This window comes from Zophobas morio, unplaced genomic scaffold (assembly GCF_036711695.1).
Source record: "Zophobas morio isolate AGI-343-1 ecotype UQ-CSIRO unplaced genomic scaffold, CSIRO_AGI_Zmor_V1 ptg000014l, whole genome shotgun sequence".
In the NCBI taxonomy this organism is placed as follows: Eukaryota; Metazoa; Arthropoda; class Insecta; order Coleoptera; family Tenebrionidae; genus Zophobas; species Zophobas morio.
In genome coordinates, this window is record NW_026972119.1 from 13392450 (window position 1) to 13410317 (window position 17868).

The 17868-nt window shown below is 34.7% G+C and overlaps 1 protein-coding gene across 1 annotated transcript in view; it reads left to right on the forward strand.

The window, feature by feature from the left end:
- Window positions 1–313: 313 nt before the first annotated feature.
- The window catches only part of LOC135128550 (proteoglycan Cow), a 317893-nt gene continuing 300338 nt past the window's right edge, over window positions 314–17868 (forward strand). The window contains exon 1 of the mRNA XM_064055422.1: window positions 314–628. Within this exon, the coding sequence (XP_063911492.1) occupies window positions 329–628 (300 nt within the window). The 5' untranslated portion in view covers window positions 314–328. The remainder of the gene's footprint in view (window positions 629–17868) is intronic.

Consider the following 17868-nt stretch of genomic DNA (forward strand, 5'->3'; position numbering starts at 1 on the left):
TAATACCGCGGGATTTACGTAAATGTAAACAATTGTTACAAAATTCTGTAAAAATGTTTTTTTACTGAAGCTTTAGCCGTATCGAAGTCGCATTTTAACCTAGCGCTAATTCCCTCACACGTGCTAATGAATCCGTCCCGCGGTAGGCGTGCCCCCCAAAAATGCCCATCTTTGTGATTTTTCGGCGTGGTAGCCCGAAATGGGCGTAAAAGCGGTCCCATTCCGCGTCTACATTCACTGCATTGGGCATTGATTTGGTATTCGGAGTTTCCCCACCACGCCATCCTGCACAAGAAAGCTTTTCTTGTGTGGCGCCGCGCAATCTCCGATGGAAAAGAGACGGCCACTGAAATCGAATATAATCAAAAAGTGGTCGTGGTCTGGCGCGGCTGGTCGTCCATACTCAGTGAGCAAGAGTTCGTTTGAGCGGTCACCGGTGCACAAAGTGAGCCATCCTGTAACCCATACCGAGGGACGAAAAGTCGCCGATTCGTTCGAACGTCGCGCTTTCGCGGGAGACGCGCCCATGCGAGTGATCCTGATCCTGGCCGTCGCGGCGGCCGTCGCCTGCTCGGCCGACGCCAAGAGGAAGAGGAAGTTCGACGGGGACTTCGAGTTCGCCGAAGAGGTAAGCCGCCTTTGTGCGCCACAATGGAACAGGTGCCCAGCGTTCCGCTCGATTCTTTACCTGTCGAGCAGGTTCTACCATCGCCAGACCATTATTGCCCAAAACGGACGCAAGTGTGATCGGCTCACGATTGCACTTTCGTTACCCACATTCCCGGCGAGGACGAACGCTAATGACCGTATCCTATTTATTGCGTGCCGGGCGACTTCCATCTCCATACCCACACGATGGGTCAGTGCGATATTCGATTTCGGGAACGTTTTTTCACGAACGATTTCTGCGTCCTGTTTTCATTTATTTTAATTAATATTTTACATACACTTGGCTTGGCTCTGATCAGGTTATAAACAAACATTAACAATATTTTTTAAATTACTGTTGTCAACAAAATCAATTCTAAATAAACATACATGGATGTCACACTTAAAATTAACCATTTTATTGAAATCAAACAAAACTATAGGGTGACTTTACGTTATTGAGCGCTGGAAGTTGGCGGCAAGTGGCATTCTAATGGAATAGATTAAAATATAAAATTGCTCCCTATTTTACCAAACATAAATAGTGTAGTGTGTTCGAGGCAAATCACTATGTAATTCCATTGTATTAAGAAAATTACTTTAAAAATTATACAAATTATGACAGATTTAAGACTGGTCTACAAATACTGGAATTTTCCAAATTTATTGGACATGTCATTTTGTTTAATTCTTTTAGAATTTAGAATCATATTATAACACTCTACTATTGATATTGGTTTTTTGGGTCAAGACTGTGCAAGTACTTATCACTAGTGTGGTGCTTTACCACTTTGGTTTCGCGGTTTTTGCAATAAAACCAAAGTTAGAAGCATTTGATGCTAGTTTTGATTAATACTCTAATGAATATTTATGTACGCGTTTTATAAACAAACTGAGCGGCTATCTAGTAAATCTTATTATAAGTAATCGTAAATGTTAGGTACATAATGTTCTCATGAAGTTGTAAAAATGCATTTTTATTAACACGACTTTTAATTATAAAAGTGGTGTTATTATGTGAAATTATCTGCGTTATTAAGGTTAATGAGTCGTATTTACACAGTATATTTTTACACTGAACTATAGTTTACCAAAACATTCACCACAAAGATGTCATGCTTATGGGGGTGAGTGAAAATTTTTGGCAGATTTAAAACTAATCTGCACATACTAGAATTTTGGAGACTTTTTGGAAAATTATGTCGTATATTATTATTATTAATACTAGTTTTTTGAGCCAAGATTGTGTAAATTTGTAATGGAAACTCTAAGTACTACGACTAGGTGGTTACTTTACCGCGGTTTGTGTCGCCAGTTAAGAATAAATTTCAAAGTTAGAAGCATTTGATGTTCTAGTCTTGGTTAATACTCTAATGAATATTTATGTCCTCGTTTTGTAAACAAACTTAGCGGCTATGCAGTAAATCTTATAATCATTTTTTCTAATTATACACTTTTACAGTGTTGGGTGAATAAAATTAATCATAAATGTTCGACTGTAATTACACAAGTATTTACACAAATGTTCCAGTGTAATTCAATTAGATAATTTCATGAAAACCGGTGTGAAAATACAAAATTCAAAACTGGAAGGAAATGTTGAAATATTATTTTGAGGTACTGATGGTATCTTAAATTTGATATTAAATTTTCGTGATGTGTAGAATCAACTCGGAGGTAAGGGCCAATTGAAGAAGGTTTTGTATGTCCTGTAATTTTTATAAGTTCCTGGACACACTCTAGCTTTAGATAATTATTGATTTGTGGCACCTGCCTGATTGAAATGAGCCTTACCGAATTTTGGGTCCATTTTGAAATTATTTTTTTTATACCAAGTGGTACGTTCTTGTACCAGCCTTTAGAGCTATCGTTTTTCCAAAACGGATTTGGGGTTAGAAATAGACCATATGTTGTTAGATTTGTGTTTCTTTTGTCCATGAGTTTATTAAATAATTTGACGAATATTTCTTTTATTTACCAAAATTAATTGTTTTTTCATGTTTAAAATAATCCGTGATACAATGCACAGCTCAAAAGATACGAAATCAAAAAATCGTTTTTATAAACTTTCTGGCTCATCGAAGTTCCATAATTTTGTCATTTCTATAATGTTGTTTTTATTAGAGCACTTGAACTCTGTTTTTTCTTTTTTCTGGTTGGCGTTGTAATTCTTTTGTTTTGCCATTTACCACATGGTTCTGATAACATACTCTATAGCATATAAAACGCCATCTTAAAGTCTCTGGTTTTGTCATATTTCAAGTTCATAATTTCTTTCCTTTATTTTTCTTTGTTTTCCATTATATTTATGAAAAAAAAAGAACCCCCATTTTTATCCACTGACAAATTTGACATTTCTAATGAGGTATTTACATAACGGGTGTTCAATTAAAAAAGTCGTCAAGTTGGCTTTGATTTTTTGTAAACATTGTGAAGTATGTCCATAATTAACCTCAAATTTAATTCATGATAGCTGACAACGCGGAAATGCCAATTATATAGAACAGTGTGAATTAATGAAACACATGCGTTTTGCTCTACTTTTTCTTCTATCGAAAAAGCAACGCCAACTTGATGACTTTTTTAATTCAACACCCAATATACACTCCCACGGAGTAAAAAGAAAATTTTATCCACACAAAATTTTTAAACATAAAAATGAGTGTTAATAATATGGAATTTTCTATCTGTATTAGGAGCATTAGGGTTAATAAAGATTATTTAGATAATTTATTGTTATAATGACCTACAATTTGAATACAGTGTAGCTTTATAGAAATAGAGTGGAATGTGAGCAATAAATAGGAAATACAGTCATCTAAGCATAACTTCCTTGTTCATACGGTCTAACTTCTTTGAGATGACGTCATCAACAGTTTGAAGGGGATCAATATCTAAATTTGAATTCATGATTTACTCACTCACTGTTGTTGTCTTTCCAAAATTTGAAAGGAGTCAGATTTCAAATGGCATTTAGTTTACAAAACATCATCAATTTTTTGATCGGATTAATGTAAAAAAAATATGTATTTTCGGACTTTTTTCAGGAATTATAAGTAAGTTTGTAAGGTTAGGAACTGTTTAAAATGTCAAAACAAATGAGAGGCTATATAAATAGACTTTTTGATATAACAGGTATACAGTAAAAAATATTGGGAGTAGGTGGTCAAAGTTCATTTGTTTACAGCTTTTTTAAAGTGTAGAAAGAGTCACGTCAAAAACTGGCGGTAATTGAAAATGACATTTAACAATAAAATAGTGTTAAATAAAGCAAAAGAAAAGATAAGAATACGTCCCTAAGATAAGACTGATTTTGGCAGATGATAAACCCTCTAAGAAAAGAGAGGGTGGGTGGGCGGGGTTAGTACCTGCTAAGATAAAACTGATTTTGGCAAATGACATACATTCTAAAAAAAGAGCGGGTGGGTGGGCGGTTCTAGTACCTGTTAATGTAAGACTGATTTTAGCAAATGACGCATACTCTAAGAAATTTAATTAAATTATTATGTGAAAAGACACTAGACGCCCCAAAGCACTTTCAAATTCTTTCCAAACAGGAATACCTAGAACCTCAAATTTGTGTTAAATTTTTCAAAAAAAAGAAGAAAAAGGGGTCCCAAAGTTATTTAAAAACAGGTCAGATCAGAATTTTCCAAAATTAGAACACCAAAGTCCCCCAAAATTCTTTTAAATAATTTACAAAAGAAATCTCATGGGCTCAACACTAAAAGCTCAAAAGATTTTTTCAGGTTCACAAACAAACAAAATACCAGATTCCTTTAAATTTATCCGAAAATAAAACACCAGCTGCATAAATTTAATTTTTCATGTGGGGGCCAGTTCAGCCAAAAAATCTGTTGTAGCTCCAGTTGTATGAGCAGTAGTACCATCCTGCTGAAAGAGTTCATAAATTAATTCATCATCGTCCAATTAATTTAAAAAAATCCTGCAGTATTTATGTTTCCTGAAAACATCATTTATTTTATTGTTGAAACACTAAGAAGTTCTTCGTCATAAAAAACCGGACCAATAATCTACGTTGGGTAATCTCAGCCCAAAAAAAAAACCGCCAAATTTCTGGGAATATAGGGGGGATTTAAAGAAAAAGTGTGAATTTTCTGAAGACCACATTCTTGTGTTATGTGAGGTTACATAGCCACTAAGATGAAAGTTTTTTTCGAGATGGTTATCCAGATCTAGATTATTTAGAAACCATTGACAGTGTTGAACTCTTTGCAGAAAATCATTTGAACGTAATACATATAGGTAATAGATGTGAGGGTAAAAAGTCGTAAACAGTAAAACTCACACAATAGTTTTGATAGAATTGATTTTGTAGATCTAGAAAATACCGTCAAGTCAAAAGTCAATTACCTGTCAACGCGAGTGCATTGAAGACAGTAATGATGAAACCATATACGTACTAAAGTATATTTGGTTGCCTACTTAGGCACCAAAAATAATTACCCTGTTGTAAATAAACGGCAGATTATAATTTCAAGGCCTGCTCCAAATATATTTTCTATTTATTTTTCCCGTTATTTTGGTATTTCGAAAATTCTACAAACTGCCATACTTTTTGAGAAAATATTGTTCAATTGGTCAAGAAAAATGATCTCCTTTGTTTAATTTATTAGACACTTATAAATGTAACTCCGAAATATGTAGTTAAAATTGTTCACATTGGAACTATCGTATCAGATTTCCAGGAATTCCTTTAGAATTGATGGCATTCACGGTTGGAATTCTAATAGAAACGGTTGGAATTACTGGAATTTCTTAAATTAATTTCGATTTATAATTATGTAATATATTATAGATGATCGAAACGTATATACTAAAAGTTAGCACCAAATTTCTCAGCACAAAGTGAAATTCAGTAATTTTTGGTTTTGTTTAAATTTTTTTTAAATGGGACTAAAAGGGATTTTGATTAAGTATCATTTAATAAAACCACTCGCTTCTATTTTCAATTTTGCGCCAGTGGAATTGTGTTTTTGGTGATTTTTTCACGATGTAACTATGGCTTTGCGTCACTGTTAATAAAAACTCACAAAATCGAAGGCATGGGGGAATAGGCGGAATATCATTCATTTATCATTCAATTTTAATTATTGCTATAAAATTGTAACGTCTCTGACTCACTAAAACGAAAAGACTGATTTACAACATGTAAAAACTGAATTCCTGTTTTTTTGGCTTGCCTGTAGGTGTATAATTTTCATTTTGCTTAATTCACTTATACACATTTAACTGAGTAAAATATTATTAAAAATAATTGGAGCAGTCACCATAAACCGTAGACTTATTAATATTGAAATATCCTGATTATTTTTTTCTAAACTATAACTCTATTATTTGTTTATTATAAAGGTACATCTTTCTAGGTTACATTTGTAAAACTTTCCAAGGCTCGTGTATCGAAAATTTGTTTAAACACTAGGGACACACTGTATACAAAGGTCTCGCGTCCATGTTTGAGATTCCCCGTTTAAACAAGGACAGACTGTAGACGTGCGAGGGACGTGTTTGGGAAAATCAATGTTTTTCGGTATTACCGTGCACCGTTGAATTAAACACGTGTTTGTAAACAAGGATTTGTTAATTTTTTGTCTGCTTCTCACAATACTTCTAATTGAAAAACACGAGCAGAAAAATCCAGAGTAGTGTCTACCATTGTTTGTTTATAATGTTAATTTTCACTATTCACGTGGTACAAGAGTGAATTTTACGCTAAATAGCACTGGTTTCCGGATGCCAGTGTAAATACTCTAAATTTACAGTGCTAGCCTAAATTTCATAAATGGTTATAAAATTACTTTCTAAATCAGTTACGAAATTTTACTTACTTTAAATACAGACCTGCTGTTCTCATTGATGCTAATCATATAAAACGCAGTATTTACGGTAATTTCGGATGAACAACAGAACGCGTCAAAAAATAAAACTATTTAGAGTTGACTGTGAGATGTTTGATAGGCAACGCCAACTTTGATTCACTTTATTTTCAGTGCAAAATCGCACTACTCAAGCAGTCACCCCGGAATGTGTAAAAGTTATTATTCCAGGACAACGAATCAAACTCCTTTACGCAGTAAAAGTAAAAGACACTCTACTCCATTGTTGATTGAAAACATGAAAAATCGGCTTTACGAAGTTACGAAACTATACTTTCCAAGATACATCATCTTACCCTGCGTGATAATAAATTTCCCCAGTTTGACGCAAATTCATAAACAGCATAACGTCAAACTTTAAACTTACAACTTTGTAAATACTGACACAATACTCGTATAACATAAACAAGTGCACACTCCGTCCCTTCTCGCTGTTTTAAAACCCCGTTTTCCTCTGGAACATTATAACCGGTATTTGTCTTTCCGAACATCCAATCTCGGAGGACCGTCCAGCCCAGAATTCTATACATACGTGAATACACGTCACTTTTATCCGTTTCCTAGCTCGCCCAAAGCCGGCATTAGCCAAGACACCGAGGGTGGACTTTGCCCGAGCGAAACACATACATCAAACCCCATCCACGCCCTGAAAAGAGAGATTGCGCTTATCAAATACATCACCGCCACCTATAAAACTTTATTACAATCTTATATCTCGAGGACATAAATAATTCGTAGCCTCTTATCAATAACATAAACCCGAAGACGGACACTTCATTCGCCACTATACATTTATTCCATTTCGCTTTGTTCGCACCTCGCCGCCACCCTAGTCTGAAAAATTCCAGCCGCCACTTATCACGTCCCACCCCCGATGCGCGTTTTTTATGCACAGAACGGTATCATGAGCCGGGAGGGAGTCTCGGTCTAGGAGTTTACCCGACCTTATAATGTCAGCAATTATAGGCGGAAAATTTTGGTATCTGCTGAAGTGGCAGTTCTGAAAGCACTGAAAGCGAAAACTGATTGGTAATGCTAGGATAATTATTTTCGGGTGACTTTTTTCCTTCTTGATGAGAAATCTTTATGGCGTTGCGCTTTTGGATGCAGCCCAAGAACCAGGTTTCGTTTAATTACACACTAATGCGAACAGAGCTTGTACTGCGCTTTTCTGGATTTAATTGACCATTAATGTATAATCAGCAGCGTTTGTTAAGTTTTTTAAACTTTTTACTGCATTTATTAAACTTTCGTCCAGCTGAAATTATTTTCAGGTTTTAATTTTTGGAGCGCGCCGTTTTAAATTGGAGCGTTTGTTAATTTGGTTGGTTTGTACAGTGCATTGAGAAAGAATTGGACCGGAACACATAGAGACTGTAATACCACGTTTCCAATTATTTTGAAAAATTTTATGTTTGCTTTTAAAAATATTGTTCGACAGAGACAAGTCTGCCGAGTGTTCTTATATCACTGTGACACATGTTATTATTGATTACCACATTATATAATTAGTGTGTGAGCGAAATTTTAACAACTTTTTTATCTATTTTTACGTGATCTATTAGGACATACTCTAGATTCTATTGTGGAAAGTATCCGCCGAATTACGATTTTATTTATGTTCTATTAAATCAAACTGAAGGTCGGTCTTAAATGTAGGTCTAGATTAATTGGCAGGTCGCAGAACGCCTCTGTTGGTTTATTTTGATTACGTAAAGGTATTATTACTATTATATATGTTCAGTAGGACAAATTAGCAAGTTAAACCTGAAGGGAATGTTGGCGTCATGGTGACTGCCACAAATAGATATTTGCTCAGTCAATTAATCTCTTTCCTTTGTAAAAATCGTTTTAAGTTTTTTGTTTAAAGGCAAACGCAAAATTTCATCGCAAAATTGTACCGGCAAATATCTGTTTGATTTATTTATTCAGATGAATTTAGAAAATGTTAGCCAATTCGAAATGTCAACTTATTCGCAATTACCTGTTTATAGCTCAGTCTGTGTACGCCAATTATTAATCAAAGAGCAAATAGGAATTACACCGAATGTAACACGTGATCTAATATTTTCTGCAAAATTTGCCATGCACATTAACTTGTAGCTGTTGTTTTTCGGAATATTCCTCGCAACAGATACTCGATTATTGGAATGACAAATTTTGTGGGAAAATATTGGATCATTAAATATAATAAAAGATCTGAAAAAGTCTCCAAAAGTGTTATTTACAGAATGTGTGTTTGTTTCGCAGTGATCTAATAATTTATGTTAACAAAGAAATTAATGACAATCGATTTTTGATGTAAGATAAAATATTGCAAAATTAAATATAATATCCCGTGGGTGGTAATCATATAGCGCTTTTAACTCTTCTTTGTATTGTACTCAATTTTTCATGAAATTAAGCTCTGTCCCACATCGACATTTTAGTTAACAAATTTTGTACAAAAAAATGTCAGATACCCCATAATTGGCTTTGGAATCGTGGAGGCTGAAGCTCCCTTTGAGAGTTAGTGGGAGTCAAAATGTCACGTGTTGAGTTCCAGTTTAATGTTCATCAAATAATTAAATCAAATCGATCATCAGTAAAACTTTTATTCCCCCAACGGTAGTGATGTTATAACCCAAATTCAGAAGATACTCACAATTTATTTATTTTTTGTTATATAAAAACTAGTTCAAGGTAAAAGTATTTACCACGAATGAATTACTTCTTCAACTAACGATTTGAAACACTTTCAAAGCTCCTGATTTAGATACTACCCTTTTTGACAGACAACGACAGTGGAAAAAATGTTTTATAAACCACTACAGGTAGACGTACTTGTTATTTACCGCAGCAATAATTGTTAAGAGAATCGTTACTATATAAGATATCGATCGTGAAAGTTAACAGTTGTTCCTCGACAATCGATATCACTTGGACAATCAGCTTCCTACGCAATGTCAACACTGTTTTTTTCTCTTGGAACTTCTGTGTCAGTTTTTATTTTGTCTTCGCCTTCTTCTCTTCAAGTTTTTTTTTTAATAATGAGACACGTCAAAACAGTTCTTCAATTCGAATTAGATATTAAAAACTGAAGATAACAATTCCTGGATTGGATGCATTCTCCATAAATCTAATCTGCTTGTTAGTCGTGCCTGGAAAGTCTTAACAATTTCACCGAACCAACTTCGTGCTTTATTTTTGAACGTAGTTAGCTATATCTATTCATGAATCAGCGGAATCGGCCAATTAAAACATATGTGGTTGTATGGTTAATCAATATTTCTTTTGGAAGAGGCCGTTTACCTCACGCAACGAATGTAAAAGTGATAGTTATATGAATGTCCAAATAGCATGCTCAAAAGGTTGTGACTTATAGGTTTCGAAGAGAGGTGATGTTGTTTTCAGTTTTTAAGCTCTTGTTATCGATTCGGTTATTCAATGGATTCAGTTTTTATATAATTTCTTAATTTGGTTTATGAGCACCGTTTTAAACCACGGATAGTAAAGTTAAGTAAGGAGTACTTTAATATTTTATAATAATCTGTTATAGACTAGTTTCTTTTCCTAATGAAGTTACTCCTGAAGTCCTACCAACTCTTTACTGAAGACTTTATTTTTATTTATTTTATTTATGCGCTTTTACTTTCCATCTTAATTATCTCTAATTTAACGTGATGATAATTATTTTTCTAGCGAAGAATTTCATTATATCTTGCATTATGCCCTATGTCATTTTACATAATTTTTGTTTCCCCTCCAGTAGCAGTTTTTTTGAGCCTAGGTTCGACCACTTGACAAAATAATATTCCATCTTTATCTCACAGTAAAAAAATCGGTCTAAACTTATTTGGACAGAACTTTCCTCGCTTTTGAAGTACAGTCCAACAAACACCTGCTTCTGTGAAAAATGATAAAATTTGATTTTGCGTAATTTTATTTTTCGTGATAACCTCATTGAGTCAACACAATATATGTAGAAGGTATTAGTCACAGTGTAATAAAAAAAAGGTTTCACCTTCTTAAAAAAAGACAGTTGGGAATCCCGAGAAGATTTCATATTCTTAAAAAAAGACACTTGCGATTTCCGAGGTTTCGCCTTCTTTAAAAAAGTTGGAACCCCCGAGATGGTTTCACATTCTTAAAAAGAAGAGATTTGGCGCCATCGAGAAGGTTATACATTTTTAAAAAAGACAGTTGGGACCACCGAGAAGGTTTCACATAAAAAAAAAATACATTTGGAGCCCCCGAGAAGGATTTATATTTTTAAAAAAGACAGTTGGGACCCCTGAGAAGGTTTCACATTAAAAACAATACATTTGGCACCTCAGAGAAGGTTTTACATTTTTAAAATAGACCGTTGGGACCCTCGAGAAGGTTTCACATAAAAAAAGATATTTGGGCCCCCCGAAAAGTTTGTAGATTAAAAAAAAATACAGTTGGGAACCCCGAGAAGGTTTCACATTCTTGAAAAAGACATTTGGCGCCCCCGAGAAGGTTTTACATTTTTTAAAAAGGCAGTAGGATCCCTAAGAAGGTTTCACTTTCTTAAAAAAGAGACATTTGGCGTACCCGAGAAGGTTTTACTTTTTAAAAAAAGACAGGTGGGAGTGGGACCCCGGGAAGGTTTCACAATTAAAAAAAAAGACATTTGTCGCCTCCGAGAAAGTTTTACATTTTTAAAATAGATCGTCGGGACACCTGAGAAGGTTTTAAATATTTAAAAAAGACAGTTGGGACCACCGAGAAGGTTTCACATTAAAAACAAATACATTTGTAGCCCGCGAGAAGGTTTTACATTTTCAGAAACGACAGATGGGACCCCCGAGAGGGTTTCACATTAAAAAAAAAGACAAGTGGGACCCCAGAGAAGGTTTCACAGTCTTAGAAAAGACCTTTGGCGCCTCAAAGAAGGTTTTACATTTTTAAAATAGACCGTTGGGACCCCCGAGAAGGTTTCACATTAAAAAACAGACATTTGGGGCCCCCGAGAAGGTTTTACATTTTTAAAAAGCCAGTTGGGACCCCCGGGAAGGTTTCACAATTAAAAAAAAGACATTTGTCGCCTCAGAGAAAGTTTTACATTTTTAAAATAGACCGTCGGGACACCTGAGAAGGTTTTAAATATTTAAAAAAGACAGTTGGGACCACCGAGAAGGTTTCACATTAAAAACAAATACATTTGTAGCCCCCGAGAAGGTTTTACATTTTCAGAAACGACAGATGGGACCCCCGAGAGGGTTTCACATTAAAAAAAGACAAGTGGGATCCCAGAGAAGGTTTCACAGTCTTAGAAAAGACATTTGGCGCCTCAAAGAAGGTTTTTCATTTGTAAAATAGACCGTTGGGACCCCCGAGAAGGTTTCACATTAAAAAACAGACATTTGGGGCCCCCGAGAAGGTTTTACATTTTTAAAAAAGACAGTTGGGACCCCTGAAGAGGTTTCACATTAAAGAAATACATTTGAAGCCCCCGAGAAGGTTTTACATTTTTTAAAAAGACAGTAGGATCCCTGAGAAGGTTTCACTTTCTTAAAAAAGTTACATTTGGCGCACTCAAGAAGGTTTCACATTTTAAAAAAAGACAGGTGGGAGTGGGACCCCGAGAAGGTTTCACACTTAAAAAAAAGACATTTGCCGCCCCCGAGAAGGTTTTACAGTTTTAAAAATGACAATTGGGATCCCCGAGAAGATTTCACAATAAAAAAGACTTTTGGCGCCCCCGAGGAAATTTTACAATTTGAAATAAAGAGGGGGGTATTCTCACCTTTTCGAGAAAGTGGGATAATTTCATCAATGAAAATTTGTTATGACGTCAGAAACATAGATAATACGCAGTGCCAGAAAAAAAAACGAAAGGCCAAATTTGGAATCGAACGCGAGACGTCCGGTCGCTTTCCTGACTCATAACCACTAGACCACGACCGGAATGCCTTACGCTAATGGTAAACTGTTATTCTACCCTGCATTATGTTTTTGCAAAAATTTTTGACGGTTAGGGAAAAACTCAAAGCGAATTCGTACACCACGCTTATAGGACTATATTTTTGTAGAGCAATTAAATCAAATATACATAGAATTCTTTGAAATGACGTCATCAAATTGTTGGCGGGAATGATTAGCAAAATTTTGGTTAGCATTTAACCATGTACATATTCCTAATATACCTACATACAAAATTTGACAACAATTGGTTCAGTAGTTTCGGAAATTACGTGTCTAATAAAAGTGGATACAGACTGACACACAGACAGAAACAGGATACTACTTTTTTCGTACTGTAGGGGCCATGAAACGTCGAGATCTTACTTATCTTACGCTCGGAAAGTAAAAATAAGCCGATGAAATTGAAAAATGGGGGTGAGTGGGGCTAGTTCTATATTTTTTGTTTAGATTACTATTTATCAACATAAAATCCACTCTTCGTCCAATAAAATGAGCGATCAAAAAGAAAACGGAGTCACTTTGAAGTTTTTTTAAGCGCAGATTCGAGCCCTTGATAAAATAAAATTCAATCTAATTGCTAATATATATTACCAATAAGTTGTACCGCCGATCTTAAGCAGAGCAATAAATATCTAGTAAAGTACCAAAGGATACAAATTTAGTCCGGCGCGGAGTGCGGAAAATCAGGTGAACGGTCAAACAGTTGCACCAAAAAAAGCTCGAGCTTATGTCACCATATTACGTAGGTCGTCTCTTAGAACATACAACATGTGTTGTGATTGATTGCATATAATCTTGCGGCTTTACTACGTAAGTTATTCTATATTTTCATTTTCGCAAATTCGTGTCGCTTATTTCTTCTCCAATTTTCGCCAAAAATCAGTATTTTTTAAGGCTACATCTTTATTTGAGAAAATCAAAACTATCCAGGTGTGTTTTGGAATCAAAGCAGAACTTTCATCTCGAGAAAAATGTTCTTCGAAGATCATAAGAAATTCATGCTTGAGTCATATTTCCGTAATGGTCAGCCAGTGGTGTTGTTTTTGCAGCTAATTGTTTAAAGGCACTCAGTTATTGACAAAATTATTTCGTGAGACCGACAGCATTAAGAGGAAATCGCGTATTAACAAAACGGACTCCTGAGGTTGTTGAAAATGTCCAACAGGATGATAACCCGCGTACATCTTTAATAAGAAGGCTTTCGCAGCAAGTTGATCTGTCATATTCAGCTTGTTAGAAAATTATTTAAAAGGACCTGATCTTGATCTTGTTTTCCTACAAAATGCAAGGGTCTCAAGAACTTTTAAATTACCTAATTATGAAAAGAGATTGACTGTAACTAGTTGAATCAAACAGGGAACAATCAAACCATGAACATTTTTAGGAATGAAGCCTGGTTTCATCTATCAGGGTATATCAAATCTAAGCTATTTTTTTAAATCAAAAACTTTGGTAACTTACGACCCACTTTTCGGCTGAATTTGTTTTGGCACAAACTCTTGGGTAACAAATTTGATTTTTTTTTTTTGAAAATATGAAATGCCTCAACGCGGTTTCATAAACCACAAGTACAGAAGTATGTTATTTTATAAAACTTACATAGTAGGCTACACTTAATGTAGAAAGAGGACTCAGAAGGCACCGATCTCGTTGCTAAATAGTTCATAGGAAACTGCTTTGTAATTCAAATTTGGACGTTTTTGCGGTGTATTTGTGCCTATTCGACGTCTGCAACCTTAAAAAAGAAGAAACTGGTCTAAAGTATCCATTTTTCTGAATTTGAGACGATATAGGCGTATTACAACTCACATAACAAGACCTCACTTTAGAAGTTTGATTACACGCAACTGATTTTGATCTTCAGTTTGAACTCTTCCCCGGTGTTTTCGTTCTTGTAGCTTATTTATAAACTAAGAAAACTTGATTAAACGTGCTACAACGGACAGTTTCTGAGATATTGATCACCTACGCAAAAGTATAGCTGCCAAATCACCAAAACCAACCCAAGAAATGTCTTTTTCCGAATGTGGGATCAACATTATAGTTTTGATTTTAACAAGAAAATTGGTTTCTAGCTCAAGTTGGAGCCTTTTTTCGTTGATGAAATTTTCCTGAACTTACTGATTTTAATGACTGTCATTTTCGGATAAATGTTACGGAATTCAGACTGCAACGGAGCAGATGGTCTTAATATGAAAAAGTAACGTCCATTTCAAATTTTTGGAAAAATTCTCGTATAATATCAAAATTTGTATCGTTTTTTTTTTTAAACCTTTTTGAACTCATTCGATTTACAGTTTCTTTTTGTTGCGTTGGATAACAGTACACATCTAACTAGATCTAAAATAGTACTTGGTAACTTACATCACAACATCGCTTGCGAGATGAATAATGGATAATTAATAATTTAATCATTGCCTAAGAATGGGCTCATAACTCTTCGATGAGTGTAAGTACAAAGTGTGTTGAAAGCCAGTCGTCACGCTGGCTACTTCAAACTCGGTTCTGATAACGACTATAATTAACTGCCTCAGATATCGGTTTAATGTCCCTATTTAGTGTTTATTTTTCATTAATTCGATAAACACAAGATTAATTACACCTCGGACAGTTTTCAAATCTATTGCACCCCATTTCGTAATCTGTGCGTAGGCGCAGACTTGTACTTTTCGTTTGGTTCGATACGAATTAAAAAAAGCACACAAACTAAAAACGGGTACGGACAACCTTGGCGCTCCTAAACCAATTTGAATTATTTAAATCGGGATGAATAGCTTAACTATAGTATGTTTAGATGACAGGTGACGAAGACCGCCACGTTAATCGGTTCCGAGTATTGATTTTATAAGGTTAGGTCAGACGGAATCGAACTCAATCACTTTCATTATTTTAATTAAATTTTGTCGGCTCTCTTCGCCAAGTGAAACTTTTAATTATTACGAAAATATTTGTTTCGTTGTTGTCTCGTCAGCTTGTCGCGTGTCTCCTCGAGTTATTAAATTGATACAAAAAGACAGCAGAATTTTGGACCACTTAGTCGCATCCTGTCGCGAGTGATTTATGACTGATGATTTTGCTAGCCGTAGTGGCGCAATTTTTTGACATTTATTTTTCTTGCCCGTACCTAACAACTGGATAATTGAAATAAAATGTTCTTCGGAAAAAATGGGGCGTGCGGCTAAAGCTCTAGCTTGATAAATGATTCGTACACACCACTCTACGTCACCTCCGCAATGACAAAAGCTTATTCAAAAGTACACTGAAAGGAAACACAGCAAAAACTGTTTGACGTCTACATAAAAAAATTCTAATTTCGTGGCCACAAATCTCCTCTTTTCGAACCTTTCATGCACTATTTTGATAAGAGAGCATAAATCTTGAAAATTTTCAAAAGAACAGAGGAACGTAGAACAAGATTTATGGGAGCGGAAGCCTTAAATAAAATTCAATGACGTCACGTAACTTTGTTTGAAAAGTACATTAAATCGAGTGAAATTTAAATTGAGGGATCTCCTAATGACGGACATGAATGGCATAAACAACTCAGTTTTCCTCGGAATTGCCTACTTATTACGGATGGCAAACGAACTTGTGCTCTTGGGATGTCTTAGGACCGCGGAAGTTACGTGTGGCAGGGTCTTGTTCGAGATTTGGAAAATTTGACGCAGTCGTTACTGGGATTAATCCGAGCTGAAAATTTACTGAGAAGCCATGGGAGAGGGCTCAGTTTCAAAACAGATACTATTTCAAAGTTATGGTGAACATTACAACCAGCAAAAATCGCAGAAATCAAAGGCAACTGGAGGAAGCAAGGTTCATTGAGATTAAAGCGTGGAACATAATTCATTTGTCAAATGTGAAACAAAGTGGTTTTATAGCCATGAACACGTATCGTAATGCTGATTAGGAGTTATGTTTTATTGTTAGTAAACTTAAAGTGTGGCTGTTCGTAGGCTTTTCTGCATTCTTTTCCCATTGAATACGTGACTCCTGATTTTGCCCGTTGGCGAATGAGAGGTAATACTACGCTCGGTCAATTTTTTATGGATGAAATTGTATTTTTTAATGATGGGAATGGAACGAGGAGAAAAATTCTAGATCATGGATAGATCTGAAAGATATAAACTTTGTGTTTTTACGAGACGGCGTTCCTCTAACTAGAGGATGATAATAAATTGTAACCATACTCTGTGATTATTCTCTACTGGTCTAATTTAACCTTTCAGCATCCTTAATTGAAGTACGGTGTTGGTTGTTACGGAACGTGGAATTTCAAATGGACAAACATCATTTTATCAAACTAAATACGACGTTTGTAGATTCAGGTTTCCGAAAATATTTGCGATTAAAACCACACGTTTGATTTCCCAAACGTAATTTTATTTCATGTTTTTTCAATGCTCCACATCTTGTAGATATCGTCGATTATAAGTCGCAGTTTTCTGGTATTGCTGTGGAATTTTCTTGTATTTTTGTATATTTTTAATTTTGTCAAAATAGGTGTTGTAAATTTATAGGATGAGATTTTACATTATTAATCTTTTTTATAAAATTGATGGCGTCATTTAAGAGAAATTATTAAGTAAATGGGTTGAAATGCAGAGCTGTTTGTACTTTGATAATAATATACTACTAGTATAGTTTTGGAAATTTCATTTTACCCTATAAAATTTTATTGGCAATTACGAGATGGACAGTAATACAATAGCAAGAGATATTTACAACTTAAGTTGTCGCGTGCCGGTAATCCCCAGATGTTAGAAAGCAGAATAATTCCGTTAGTCAGGAACGAAAATGACCATTATTTTATGAGTACAACTACCTACTAGATGTCCTCCGACAAATTCGGATGAACTGGTGTGAGCCATAAATATTTCTTACCATTGTACTACTGTCCGTCTCGTTATTGTCCATAAAATTTTATAGGGTAGAATGAAATTTCCAAAACTATACTAGTCTAATTTTATATAAATTTTGAAAACACGATAATATAAATATCTTATTGTTAGTGATACATTGCAGATATCGTAAATAATATATTTGTTCCCACAAAAAAATGCATTACAAACAACTTTATCTGTGATGTCTTATTTTTTTCTGATATTTCAAAAAATGTTCGTTTAATTTCCTATAAATTCTGAAACAGACTAACGTTATAATTGTGTTACATTGTACATATTAAAATTAATATGTTTTTCCCATTAAAAATTAGTAAATAAATCTTTATTGAAAATACGTTGTAAACGTTGGACGAATTAGGTGTACTTCAAACTGCAGAGAAGATTTTTCTAAACAACTACAATTAACGCATTTTGACAACACTGTCGGCACGAACACAATGATAATATTTTCAAGGGCGTTTTTGTAATCTGCATTTATATTTATATTTGTA